Source organism: Serinus canaria, chromosome 2 (genome assembly GCF_022539315.1).
Source record: "Serinus canaria isolate serCan28SL12 chromosome 2, serCan2020, whole genome shotgun sequence".
Taxonomy (NCBI): domain Eukaryota; kingdom Metazoa; phylum Chordata; class Aves; order Passeriformes; family Fringillidae; genus Serinus; species Serinus canaria.
In genome coordinates, this window is record NC_066315.1 from 56,272,122 (window position 1) to 56,286,603 (window position 14,482).

Here is a 14,482-nt window from a genome sequence, read left to right on the forward strand (position 1 = left end):
TTTCTCTCTCTCTGACCACGCTGTCAGATCCATAATATAAGGTTACCCCATATGGCTTGTACTTTTGCTCTATTACCTGAAAATAAATAACAAGTTCTTTGAGTCCCAGTGCAAAATCCTTTAGGTTCAATTATTGAGATAGAAAATTAAAGAGCTCTGCTAAACATATGTGTACCTGAACTTCCTTTTTTGATATGTGTACTTGTTTAGAAACACCTGAAGATCAATTTATGTGCCATGGAGTGGTGGAGCAATTTTATTACGAATGGCAATACTGTGGAACTACATGTTCCATACACAAAGAAAAGAGTAAATCCATTATGTTGACCTTTTGGACAGCCACTTTAAGCCTTTCACTGTGGTTCTGTACAGTTTTCAGCAACCATGTAGAGCCATCAGTGTTTTTCTGCTCTTTATATTTGATGAGCATAACTAATTTTTGCTGAAAGCCTAGCAGTGCAGTAAGATAAATGCCATGACTCATGATGTGTGTGCTGTTTCATCTGTTTGAAAGAATAAAGATGAATTCTGAATGTCAGCATTTGGAGTATGCGCTTGCAAATTATTGAAGTGTTCCTGAAGATGGGTTTTGTTTTTGATAGGAACAAAGGGAGATAGTTTCATGTAGTTTAGTGACATTGAAATACCCTTAAACTTTACTTAGTGTTTTGTTCTTGTGGCAATGTTTCTGTACTGGGATGTTATATTGTTCTTTTGCTGGGTATTCAAGCACAAGGTACTTCAAGTTGAGTCTTCGCTTAAAATAGCTGAAAAAATTGTGCAGAAGTAGAATCAAAATGACACAATAGCTTCTGTATATTGGGTGACAGTTGTAAATGTATCAGTCTATTCTTTGTACTTCAGATCGTGGAACAAGTATTTTTTTCTGTTGATCCCAGGTGGGCAAAACTGGGATGATAAATTACAGTAGTATTCTAAGGATGAGCCTGTGCTGGCTGACTCTGTCCATGTTCCATACTGGCTGAACAGCAGCCAGCCTCTGGTCGAGAAACTTGTACTTTGTGAAGCAGTTTTTTCTTGCTCCAGTGTAATTGTAAAAACATTAAAGTACAAATGTGATCCTTTTGACTGGCAAAATAATCTTAACCTTTGCACAGATAAAGGTTCTGTCAGGTCTTGGATGTCCTCTTCTCTGCTTCTCAAAAGATTCAAGGTTTAAGGACTTCATGTGATCCTGTGTGTTCTGTTTGTTAGCATTTTGCTAACAAGAATCCCATCAGTTGTTTTCCTTTTAGTGTTTGTTCACATTTTGTTTTTGTGATAACATGCCTTGTTTTCTCCTGCCTCTTTATTTTTCTGTTATACTCAGGGACTTGAGAAACTTAGCAAACCAAACAATTTCCTGATGACCTAGGTACTGCTCTACTGCTCTTTCATGTTGGAAAACTCCCTTTGTTTAAAATGAAATGCATATATGAATATCAGGTTTGCTTGGGTTAGGTTAAGGAAAAAAGAGATTACTTCATACCTTTTTCCTTCCTTTCTAGTTAAATTCTGTTACCATCAAATAATAATTTTCTTAAAGGTCTTTAAAAACATATTAAAGGATTGCCAGATTAATGTTTATGAATCAGAAACTGATCTCAAAGTCTTGAACCAATTTATGAAATCAGGACCTACTTACCTACTTTTTATGTCACAGTTTGAGAGTTGCACTAAATGCAATTCTAGGTCTCCAAATTGCAGAGAGCGCTACAACTGGGCAATGCCAGGTTCTAAGATGCCATGGATTCACAATCCATATATTTTTCCCCAAATTTTTTATCAGTTCATTGTGATTGATTCGTTTGCATGACCCTTCTCTGCCACTCTGCACCAATCCAGGTATCATTTATATTTGCAACAGTCAGCATAATAATTTTGAAGAGGTGTATATTGTAGCCTTGCTTACAAAATTTAGATCTATATCTAAAGATATCTACAAAATCTAGATCTATATCTAAAAATTTAGATCTATATCTATATCTAAAGTGGATCAGACTGGTGAGCCCAGTAATCCAGTTGACCTCAGATGTGGGAATGTGCACACAGCCAGAAGTACCTAGTACTGCAAAAGGTGATACATCCCAGGAGGCCTGGTCCTGGTAACAGAGGAAACAAAATTGGTGGAATGGTATGATTAGAGAACATTTTTCTAAACACACCCATGGACAGGTTTAAGTAGTGGTTGTACCAAAGTATTCTTGTGATGGAGCAATAGCAAGAGCACCATATTGTTCTGTATCTCGAACAATAAAATTTGAGCAGCATGGTGACCTGTCTGAATAAATCTGTTGCAGATTTATTTCTTATCCATAGGGTAAGTTAATTTATGCAGTGATGCTATTATGTTGTCTGTGTTTCTTCTGATAATATGTCTAGGTGCAGGTGTCAGTGTTGAGCCTCAAGCATGCTTAGTGTTAATGGTCCAAAATCACTGGCATGTACATGCAGTTCAAGCTTATGAAGGAGCAAAAGTATCATAGCAGTGAGCCCCTGAAGGGGGAATAATTAGCATTGACTCCATGATTGCAGAATGCTGATCAATCACTTTATTTTACCTTACCATACCACACCATACCACCCATCGCCCTTGCAGACAGTCTAAAACAGATGGATCCAATAGGTCAGTCAATCCAAGCACCATCACCAGTGTCCAATTAAGAAATCACCCTTTGGTAAACAAATCTCTGTAACACATTCCACATGTGCACAACAACAGGTGCAGCAAGTGAAGATAAGAATTGTTTCTCATTCTTTTCTCTGAGCTGTCTCACAGCTTCTCAGGAAAATCCTGGGAGAGCTCTGGCTCTCTCTCTCTTCAGAGGATATGTGATTACTGCACAAAAGAGGCCTGTAATTGAAGCAAGGAAAACACTTGGGATTTTTTCCTCACAGAAAACCAAAATGCAGTGAGATTAAAACTAAATTTGCATCTTAAGTGAGACACATCAGTTTGCATTAGGAGTTTTTAATATACTTCTCTGTTTCTTTTCATATCTTGGAGGCAAATGTGGGAGATTTCAAATTTAACAGCAATTCTGCATCATCCTGAAGGATCATCCCAGTTCTCTGGTTTTGGAAAAGTACTGCCAGCGTAGCGTGTGTTGTGTGCTTTGTGTCTTTTATTAGAATTCTGACTTGTTTCATGTGCAGCCATTTACTGATTTGCAAGAACAGCAACACTTGAACCAAAAAGTGTGTACTTTCTGAATTAGGTTTGAACTTAATTTTTAACTCCTACATAAACAATGATCAGGTAGATGCATTTTGGTGATACAAGAGCCACTTTTATCTTTTGTTCAACTGACAAGTCATTAAAGTCCTGACAATTCCTGAAATAGAAAATGAACATTGTCCAGGGGCACAGTTGTCTGGTGGCGATGCATTTGTACATTTGGAATTACGTTTAGAGGAGAAATTTGTGGACTGCTCTGTGATGAGATACAGCTGTTACTAAAGGAGGAACTAACAGCTTCACTTCCCCTAGTTTGAAATTATTCATTCCAGAGATAGAGAAGGTAAAGCCTCCTGGGATCAGGGAGCTTGAGAGCAGCAGCAGATAAAAACAAGTGTTACTGCTACAGGACTGCCAGAAAGCTTTTCCTGCCTGAGAATTCTGGCAATACACAAATGTTTGAAGATGTGAATGAGTGTCTAGCCTGATTGGTCAGTGCAGGAGAAGAACTTTTTCTAGCAGCTGTTTATTTTGGGAAGAATGATGTCAGTGATCTAGAAACTGAAATTCACTCAGCTTTGTTTGGATATTGAAACCGAATATGAAAAGAACCACTGTAAAGGATTAGCTTGTAGACAGAATTACCTTTGCAGCCAAGCTGTTTCCACTCCTCCTTTACTGCAGTAGTTCAGATTTCACTGAACATGATTGCCTCCTCTGGCTCCACCCTTGTGTTTACATTTTCATTTGCTTTTTCTGGCTGATACAAGTCTCACGATTCTTTAACAAGACTACTTACCTCCAGGAGCAGAAACAGTGGCTGCAGCTCAAACAGCAGGAGTAGAGGCATTTCCGGCCTTTTTAAGCTTGGGGATTTGCCCTAACTTTGGTTTTCCTATGTGCAGAGTTTTGCTTAGTTGATGTAAATATGCCAGTGATTGACTATTGCAGAAAATTCCTAGTCATGCCTAGTAAAGAGGTAAGTGACTTTGTTGTGGTTCAAGAGCTGGAAATACAAACCACATGTATTTCGCTATGGATTTTGTAGGAGTTACACAGGGAGAGCTTGTAAGGAATGAAGGCCTGTTTTTGTTAGAGAGAGAAAGGAAAAGACAAGCCCACATAAAATAATTTAACTTCAAAAGAATGCAGCTCAGGACTTGTCCAGTTTTGCCTGAAGGTAAAAATATTTATTTATGAGGTTGATAAAAGATAATCCAGATTTTCTATAACGTTTCTTGCTGCAACATGCACAAGGGTACAGTTTGAAAAAATTTGTGTATTTGCAATCATCTTTTTGTTCAGGTGGACTGAATCAGAACAGCTCTTGCTGAGTTTGTGGTGTATGAGTTTACCTAGCTGGCTTTCATTTGTTATGTTTTCCCAAGTGATGAATGGACAGTGGGTAGCTGTGGGGACAAGTCAAAAGGCTTAGAGACTGAAATATTTTTCATTCACAAGCCTGCCTTTGGGTATTTGGATTTCAAGAAGAGAAGTGCCAGGAAGACACAGGCTTGGAAGGATGTCACTAAATTTGGTATGTGTTAGTATTTCAGGTCATAATTTTAAATAAGATACTCTTTGTGTATCAGGTAGAGGAGTGAAAATGCACACATAACCTTTGCTCTGAGTTTTTAAGTTAGGAGAATCAGTGTGTGTGTGTAATTCAGATTCATCCTGGGCAGTTCAGAGAGTTGGAACAGCTCCTGGGAAGAGTGGTCAGGTTGAAAGAAAGAGGGCCCCTTTGCTTTAGTCAATTAAATTCCAGCATTACTTAGGTCACCTCTGTTGTGATCTTGTTTTGACAGCTATGTTGCTGTGCATTTTAAAGTGTTGCTTCCTTGGAAAAAATGGTAGCAGGGATTGAATCATACATGGAGATGAGATATTGAATTTAAAAGGCCTCTGCGGTGCCATTACTTAGCAAGGTGTAAAGAATGAAACTTTGCACTGCTGTTATGTTTTCTCATTTTCTTTTGTCAAAACTGTTCCCTGCCTATGTGCATAGCTTTACTTTTACAATTAAGTTGGTTATCACCTTTTTTTGGTGAACACATGGTTGAAGACTGGGGTAAAGTGAAATCCAAAAGTCTTAGTGCAGAGGTATTCTAAAATTACATTTAAGAAAAAGGTAGAATATGAAATGAAGATGTTATATAATAGAAGAACAACTAGAAACCCTTGTATTTTTTATGTTTGTAGTATTTGAATAGTTCATTTGTCCTAGTTTTATGAACAAACAAACCATATATGTATATAGCTTTTATATATTTATGGTTGTATATACTTATAGTTTTTATATATATAGTTTATAGCTTTATAAGACCAAGTTCAAGGTGCTGCACCTGGGTTGGGGCATCCCCCAATATCAATACAAACTAGGTGATAAACAGATCAAGAACAGCCCTGCTGAGAAGGGCTTGGGAGTGCTGGTGGTTGAGTGGCTGGACACAACTCAGCAACATGCTCTTGCAGCCCTGAAAGCCACGTGTCCTGGGCTCTATCAAAAGCAGTGTTGGCAGCAGCGTGAGGGAGCTGATTCACCCCCTCCACTCTGGCAAGATCCCACCTGCAGTGCTGCATACACCTATGGGGTCCCTACCACGGGAAGCAAGACCAGCAGAGGCCACCAAGCTGGTTGGGAGGATGGATGGTTTTCCTTATCTCCTGTGAGGAAAGGCTGAGAGAACTGTGTTTGTTCAGTCTAGAAATGAGAAAGGTCACCCCTTTTTTCCTAACTGCACCCTTCCTGTACCTGAAGGGAGCCCACAGGAAAGATGGAGGGAGATTATTTACAAGAGCATGTAGTGACAGAACAGTCTTTAAACTGAAAGAGGAGAGATTTAGAAGAGATATAAAGAATAAATAGAGGGTGGAGAGACACTGGAACAGGCAGCACAGAAAAGTTGTGGATGCCCCATCTCTGGAAATGCTCAAGGCCAGGTTGGATGAGGCTTTGAGCAACCTGGTCTAGTGAAAGGTGTCCCTGCCCATGGCAGGGGGGTTGGAATTAGATGATGTTTAGTTATCCCTTGTAACCCAAACCATTTTATGATATATTCTATGATGATAGTTACATTTAAAAACTCCAAATTAATCTAAGAATGTTTTCCTTCAACTGTGCAAATTAGAAAATAATTTTGATATGTGCAATACGCATTTTATTTTCACAATTAGAACCTGCAAGTTTAAATATCCAGACTCCTCAGGAACATCTGGATTTTTGTTTAGCTATGAGTTTCATTCTTTCTTATCTGTTTATAATGCAGAGTGGTATTTTTTTGGTTCCTAAAAAGGTAGCTATCTATTAGAGCAAATTGTCTAGTTGCAAATAAATTATTTTGACCCACAATCGCAGTTGTTTTCTTGTGAGGTCCAATAATATTTTATTCATAGTTAAATTTAGAGCCAAAAATCAGCAGGTCCCAAACTCTTATGTTACTCACTTCATTTGTAGACACATAATATGGCTCCTCAAGCTCTCGCGTAAATATCAAAAGTCATGTCTGTCAGGCTCACCATCGTACTTATGATCAGTGAGACTTCTGTTTGGAAAGCCATTATTTCAAGAAATTGCTTTAGGGATTGTGAGAAACGACTGCTCACTTTAAAATTTTAAAGGTTTATTAAGCCTCAACAACACAACAAAGGACTGAATAAGGAAAAGGGACAGCACTGGGAGCATGGCTGACTGCCAGGGCTCATCCACAAAACAGCTGCTTTGCCTTTTATGCCCCTGGTGTTGCATCAGGCAATCCTGGCCCCTCCCAAAGTCTGCCAGTCAACTCTTCTTTGCTGTCCATTGGTGGAAACCTTCTTGCAACTTCATTGGATGTGAGGTGTTCCCCATTCCCAGCTGCCCCATGCAAGGGACATATATGCACGTTGTCCCTCTGCATGTCCTGACAACCCTGACAACCAAGGCTGTCCAGTGGCAATAATACAGTGTGGGGAAAGGGGACCTCGGGGAGAATAGAGGGTGTCCAAACAACAAACTACAATAACATAACCATACATCAACAAAACTTCTCTTAACATACACACAATAGTCATCCCTTAATTGTGAGAGCCAGTCGTCATATTACCCATCTGTAACAGAATTTTTGAAACTTGGTAGTGAACCAGACTTTCAGCAGTGATGTTCATTTTCCTAAAATAGTGTTCCGGCATCAATATGGGGTGACCCAGCCCTGGGACTGGCTCAGGCTTTGTGCTGTTTCCAGAGTTTGGAAAACTTACTCCGAAACAGTTTCTGATTGTGAAATTCAGTTTTTTGAATTGTTTTTTTTGTGAGCCCAGAAAAACCTACCTGAAACAACCTCTGAGGAAGTGAGGCCTCTACACTGAGCAAAAGCCACCAGGGAAAAGAGAACCTGGCTTGAGTGCTCCAACTTTGTAAAGAAATCCTGGCAGCCTCTGGCGCTGTTTCCAGACACAGAACTGGGTCTTTGAGGAGACGGTTACAATCTTGGGCATAGATAGATATGGTATACAATAAAATTTTGGTTATCCAGGAGAGATAGCTTTAAAGTAAATTTAAAAGCTATTTATTTCTTCAAGTTATTTATTTATTTAGTAAAGTTATTATTATTTATTCATTAAAATTGTTTATTTTTACAAGCTTTTAAACTTACTTAAAAGCTGTCTGAGAATCCTGAAGTAGTTTAGGGCTAAGGCTAAAATAAGGCTACTAACATAAATGCAGTATTAATTTTCATTTTGTGAGTTTTGCTTTTTTCTTTGTTTGTTTGGGGTTTTTGGTTTTTTTTTTTTTTCCTAAGTGACATTTTGAGTAAGCTGTACTTGCATCTCTTCAGAGTAGAAGCTGTACAATTCACATCTGGAAAGCTGCCAAATATTTGGGGTTGCCTAGCATTCCTAGCAAGATGCAGAATAAATTTGATAATTTTGTACTAGTGGAAGAAGTACTGGACAGGGTTATCTCTGAATCTTACAGAGTGCACATGTGCAAGACCCTTGGGTCAGTAGTCTGCTGTCAGTGTGTTTGTCTTTTTGTCTGTACTTGTGCCACTATGCTTGTATGGAACTGTATGCTTGTATGGAACTGTACTGGAAGGGCTAAGAGAGGGTGATACACAAAGGTTTTCTGTTGCTTCCATGGCTGTACTTGAGAATTTGACAGGTTTCCATTTCTGCAAGGAGAAGCAAATCTGCATGCTGGAATGTTTGATCTTGTGTGAGGTATTGTATTTGGTCAGGCTGAGCTGGAGTAAATTGTCCTTTGGAAGCCCTCACAGTGCTGTGCTTTGCATTGGTAGCCAGAAAAGCGTTGATAACACACCAGTGTTGTGTCTGCTGCTGAGCAGCACTGGCGCACCATCAGCACTGTCTCCTTTACAACTCTCTCATCTCCTCCTCCCATCAAGTGGGCTGGGAGTGGGCAATACCCTGGAAGGGAACCCAGCTAGGTAAAAACAGCTGACCCAAGTTAACCAAAGGGAAATTCCATACCATATGATGTCAGCTCAGATATAAAAGCTGTGGCAAGGAAGAGGAATGGGGACATTTGTTATTTTACAGTGTTTGCCTTCAGGAGCAACCACTCTGTGTGGAAGTCCTGCTTTCTGGGAAGTGGCTGAACATTACTCTGTGCTGGAAGGTAGAGATCACTTTTTCCCCCCTTTGCTTATGCACTCAAACTTAGTTACTGCTCGTTCTGGTTTTTTGTTTTGTTTTGTTTCGTTTCGTTTCGTTTTTGTTTTTAAAATCCTGCAATTTATTGTGGTAACTGTTATCAAAATACTTCACGTGAAACACCAAGTATGCTTCATAGTCCTAGAAGGTCGTGGGAGCTTATGAAAAATCACAGCGTGAAAGAGCCTGAGAAACTCATTTGGCTGTATTTTTGATACATCTTCTTTCAAAAATATTGTTTTAAAGTATCTGTATACAGACATTTAGCCTCATGCGTAGCAGCCCTTTTCAACATGGAATTTACATATCAGACTTGATCCACTGAGAAATTTTACAGCAAGGGGAGTTGCTTTCCTTTTTGCTCAGTTTGATAACTTTTTCTGAAAAGGAGTGGTATTTTGGTGTTTTGCATGTGCTGTTTTTAAAATCAACATCAGACAAATAATAGTTCCTAGTCCCTAGAAAGTTAAAGATTGTCCTTTAGCTTAGCTGAAATCTATTAAACTATTGTATAACCTTTAGTATGTATTTTAACTGATGGAACCTTGTCAGTGGTTTGTCCCCAAAACTTTTTCCAACCAGAACACTTTGCTTGCCATTATAAAGACAAATGAATTAATTATCATTGTGAGTACAATTTCTGCATAAGGCTTTTTCTAAATGGATATTGCCTAGAAAAGTTTCCTAGTTTGGAAGTTCATGATCATGATGCTATTTTACATATATTTTGAAAATGTATGGTAGAGTTGATGTTGAAATGCATGTGGCTTTTGATTCTGGAACTACAACAGATGTAGTTGATGGTAACCTTTGAGAAAAGTCTGCCTGTTCCTAAATTGTAATGGTTTAATTTTCTTAATCTCAAATCATTCTCAGACTATGAGTACGAAATGTTTTTCAGAAATACCTGCTTAATATAATTACTCTGGTCCATGAACATTGTCATTTGAAAGTGGAACTACTTACTTTACTTTCTCGGCTTTACAGACACTAGACATATTTATTCCTAAATCTTTCCTTGAGAGATAGAATTGTGCTTATTTTCAGCACTGAATAAAAATTCAGTAGCCATACTTTAACCTCATTTTGGTCTAACCTGTATGATGTATTAGGTGTGATGTGTTAGTTGGGAGTAAGGCAAATATAGTTACTTCTGTGGAGGCTTCCACTTAAGTTCATTAGTCCTTCTTTGAAACAAAAACATGACATGCATACCAGATCCTCCATATATGTAGAAATGTCATACTTTTAACATTTACTTGTGCATTCCCTTGTGTAGAGGCTTTATGTGTATTCCAAGACTGCAGCTCTGATTAAAAGCTTGTCTTCTCCTTGCAACACCAAGAAAAGGAGAAAATTGTTCTTTGTAGTATAGTCAAACCATCAAGTAAAAATGGACTAAGTAATAATTACATAATATATATATATATATATTAAAGGCTAGTATTGCTGGTAGGTTTCTGCCATTCTTACGCTGAATGGAATGCATAGCAGCTACTCTCAAATTTCTAGTGCTGTAATGGGGGATTCTTTAAATTAGTATGAAGAGTTTGTGGTGCCATAAACATGCACTCAAAACAGAATTAAAAAAGAGGATTTTATTTGATCTTGAGCTACAAATGGCATATTGTATTTCCATCAAGAAAAGTCTTGTGAAATTAAAGAAGATAATGTCATTGTTCATTGGTATTTGCTGTAGTTATAGAGTTGATTTAGTTTTGCAGAAACAGTACCATTAGTGTTAACAATACTTGTGGCATGACACTAGTCAAAGCCCTTATATAATGCCTTGTCCTTATCTCTCCTTTTCCTTTTTATTTGTACCTCCACAGTGTTGCATACCCAAGGTCCCATTGATGGCAGTCTGTATGCAAAAGTGAGAAAGAAGAGCTCCTCAGACAGCAGCATCCCTGGTGTTGCTCAGGGTGTTCATGTTACAGGCAGTCCTGATCACAGTGATCATACCCTGTCTGTCAGTAGTGATTCTGGACACTCCACAGCTTCAATCAGAACAGACAAGACTGAGGAACGCCTTGTCCCAGGAGTTAAGTGGGGTTTGAGCCCACAAGAGAAGGCAGAACTGGACCAGCTACTTAGTGGCTTTGGTCTGGAGGATTCTGTCAGCACTGCCAAGGATATGACTGATGCTCAAAACAAATACAGTGCTGCTCACCACATAGTGCCAGCTCACATTCACATGAATGAAGTCACCAAAATGAAGGACAGGGAGACTGATATTCTGGATGATGAAATGCCTAATCATGACCTTCACAGTGTGGACAGCATTGGGACGTTGTCTTCCTCAGAAGGACAGCATTCCACCCACCTCGGGAACTTCAGTTGCCACAAGAGCAGTCAAAACTCACTTCTTTCAGATGGCTTTGGAAGTAATGCTGGGGAAGAGCATCACAATGCTTTTGCTGCAGACCTGGGAATTGGTGTGGATTCCGTCTTTGAGAGGTCATTTGGAAGCACTGAGCCAAAGTCAACTGAGCAATTGCAACAGAATCCTTCTATCTCACCCCATCCACAAACCTATGGCCCAAGTAACTACTCTACTCAGACCTGGGTACGCCAGCAGCAGATGGTCACTGCTCACCAATATGGTTTTGCCCCAGAGAATGAAAATAGGGTTGCCATTCATAACACTGTGGAGAATTTGGGCAGTGTCCAGAGCCAGTCCCAAGTCCCAGATGCTCCAACATGCAGCTCTAGCAGCAGACATGCTATGCAGAGAGGGCTAGGAAGCATGCTGGGTGCTTCAGAGGTTGAAGAACATGCAAGTGCTGACAATTTTAAGTCAAGGCAACTGCCTCAGAGGAACACAAATGGCCTGAATCTAGGACAAAATGCTGGAGACTTGCCAGCTTCTCCAACTTTGGATATTGATCAGTCCATTGAACAATTGAACAGACTGATCTTGGAGTTAGACCCTACATTTGAACCTCTCCCTACTCACATCAACACTCTCACGAGTGACAGAAATCAAGTAAATGGCTTCAGCAGCCTTGATGCACACATGGAAGAGCTTAACAGTAGTTCTGGCTTCCACAGATTTGAGGTCAGAAACAGGAATGCCTCTGGACATGGTAAGCTCTAATACTTTGTGAAAATCATTCTTTCTCTAGCACCTGTGTGTTCATTAAATGGTACAGTGGGACTCTCAGGTCATTGCTCGCAACTTTGACAGTGATTATCAAGGGATTATTTCTGATGTTCTCTTTACATAATCATCCAAGATATGGAATCAAATGATGTAAGGTAAGTGAGTTTTGCAGGTACTTGCCTTTTTGCTTGAAAAAAGTACTGTTCAGCAAGTTCTTACCTGTTATAGATCATCTTTTGGGATTATTTTGCTGTTGTGAATTTAAGTTAAAAGGGAGCAGAATTTGTACATTGAAACATTTTTAGAAGGCATTGGTGGTGTAGGTTTTTCATTATTACAATTTCCATTTAAATTAGGAGAAAAAGTTCCAACCACTTTATCTTCAAATACAGTGTAATGATGCTGGTATTAAATTTATATGCTATGTTTTCACAAATAATATAATATTTGCCAGTAAAGTATTTTAAGACATGCTCTTTTGGAAAGTTTTCTGTTTAAAAATGCACAAATCACAGTGCTTATTTGTTATCTCTGACTCTGAAACGATTGCAGCTGGTGGAATTAAATACACAACACTTGCTGACTGTGTTGCCTAAGTAATGCTACTAGAACTAGCAGCTTTGCAAAAGGATGAGTAGTCTGCCTCTGGCTAAGTCCACTAAACCTATTATTAATGGTCAACCTAAAATTTGTGACAAATAAGCTCTTGCCTGTCCTACTGTCATGTTTGAAAATTTTATGTGATCTAATTTCTCTCGCAAAACATTTGCCCTTGCCTCCCTTTCTCCCCTTCCATCTTCCTCTTCCTCCTTTTCTTGTCTCCAGTCATGGTGCAATGAGAGATTTGCTCAAATCCAGTCCCTAGGATTTGACTGAGTGTTAGCCAGCATGACAGAACATCTGCCCATGGCCTCACTGGACACAAATGAGTTGCTCCAGCTCAAGCCCCGGATGATATGCTAAACCATGAATGTGCCTAACTAGTGTGTGGTGTCTGTTCATGGGCAGACCTGTGTGATCAAGGATTCTTGTAGGGAAGGTGAAATCACAGTTCTGTGCTTAGGAGGGTAACCGAGGACTGAAAAGTCCAAAAATCCATGACTAATAAATGTGAGATGCTTTGCTGCTTATTTTTAATACACAATTTGTATTTTGTGGCATTAGTTTGTAGTTCTCTTGATCTTTCCAAAATATTAGCTGCTGGACAAATTGAGATTTCCAGCAGGAGAGAATTCTTCTCTTTATATACAGTAAGTCTAGTGAGGAGGATAAAGAGATCATTTAAAATAAGTCACCTTTTACAGTTCAGTGTTTGAATATATGAAGCTTAAAAGAGATAATTGACATTTTCTCAGAGATTCTGGTCATCTCGAAGTAGAAGTCACTGTAATTTCCCTTCAATTTAATGTCAGGTAAATAGACCAGTGAAAATAATTGTGCTTGGGCAACAATCTGGAAGAGGATTTGTTTTAAAGAATTAAATTATGGAATTTCTGTATTTAAGGGAATCAAATATAAATGTATAGGCAGCATTTAAAATTCTGGATATTTGAGGGAAGGTATCAGGGCACAGTAGAAGAGGAAACACTTTAGTAGACAGGAACATAAGAATAGCCTTTAATTAAACAAAATTAGAAAAATAATTTGTATTGCTTTAGAACAATAATAATTTTTTAAGTTTATCTTTATGTCAAGTGCTAAAATGTTCCATTTCTGACTTCTGCAAGTAACTTTCAATTTATACTAGCAAGAGCTTGATTTTAAAACTACTCAGGGTTCTAGAAGTAAAACAACACAAATATGTGGTATGCTGCCACCTCTGCTTGAGACTAGGAGGTCAGCAGCACGTACTGATTTTCTAAGTGCTGTAGAATTTATATATTTACATATCTGGACTTGCCCCACTGGAATACACAGAATCATACATTTATTCATGCATGGTATGCACAAACCAGCATGGGAAAAAGCTGTTTACCTGAATGAATATTAAGAATGAGGAGCGCTGGAATGTTTTTCCTTATATACACCACTGTTCTGAATCACTGGATTGAGAACTGGCTGCATATCAGGTCTCAGGGGGTTGTGGTCAGTGGCACAGTCTACAGATGCCTGTAGTTCAGGGGTCTAAATCCAGTCTTGTTTAACATATTAATCAGTTGGATGAAGGGGTAGAGTTCCTCCTCAGCAAATTTGCTGATGCATAAAGCTGGGGGGAGAAGCCATACTCCAGAATGTGCTGAATGTGGTTTATCTTACTTTGGAGTAGACTTGTAGAATTTTATAGAATGAGGATAAGTAGGAGAACATCCAAGGCACTTAATTAGCTGTTTAAACTAGTGCAGCACAGGAGCTGTAATTGATGGCACAAAGAAATGCTGGCTGCCATGGGGATGAAGAAATAGCAATTAATAATGGATAATGAAAACAACAACAATGGCTGATCTTACAGAGTCAGGTTTTAGAGGGAGCTCTATACTCTGTGACTTAAACACTCCTTGACCTAACAAGTATATTAATAGAGTGAATTGGCCTGTGGTAGAGTT

At 38.8% G+C, this 14,482-nt stretch overlaps 1 protein-coding gene across 22 annotated transcripts in view; it reads left to right on the forward strand.

The window, feature by feature from the left end:
- Window positions 1–14,482, forward strand: part of TNS3 (tensin 3) — a 215,213-nt gene that overhangs the window by 140,986 nt on the left and 59,745 nt on the right. For all 22 annotated transcript variants that reach the window (XM_030236610.2, XM_018918255.3, XM_050970797.1 and 19 more), the window contains one exon: window positions 10,666–11,922. In XM_030236610.2, the coding sequence (XP_030092470.2) occupies window positions 10,666–11,922 (1,257 nt within the window). The remainder of the gene's footprint in view (window positions 1–10,665; window positions 11,923–14,482) is intronic.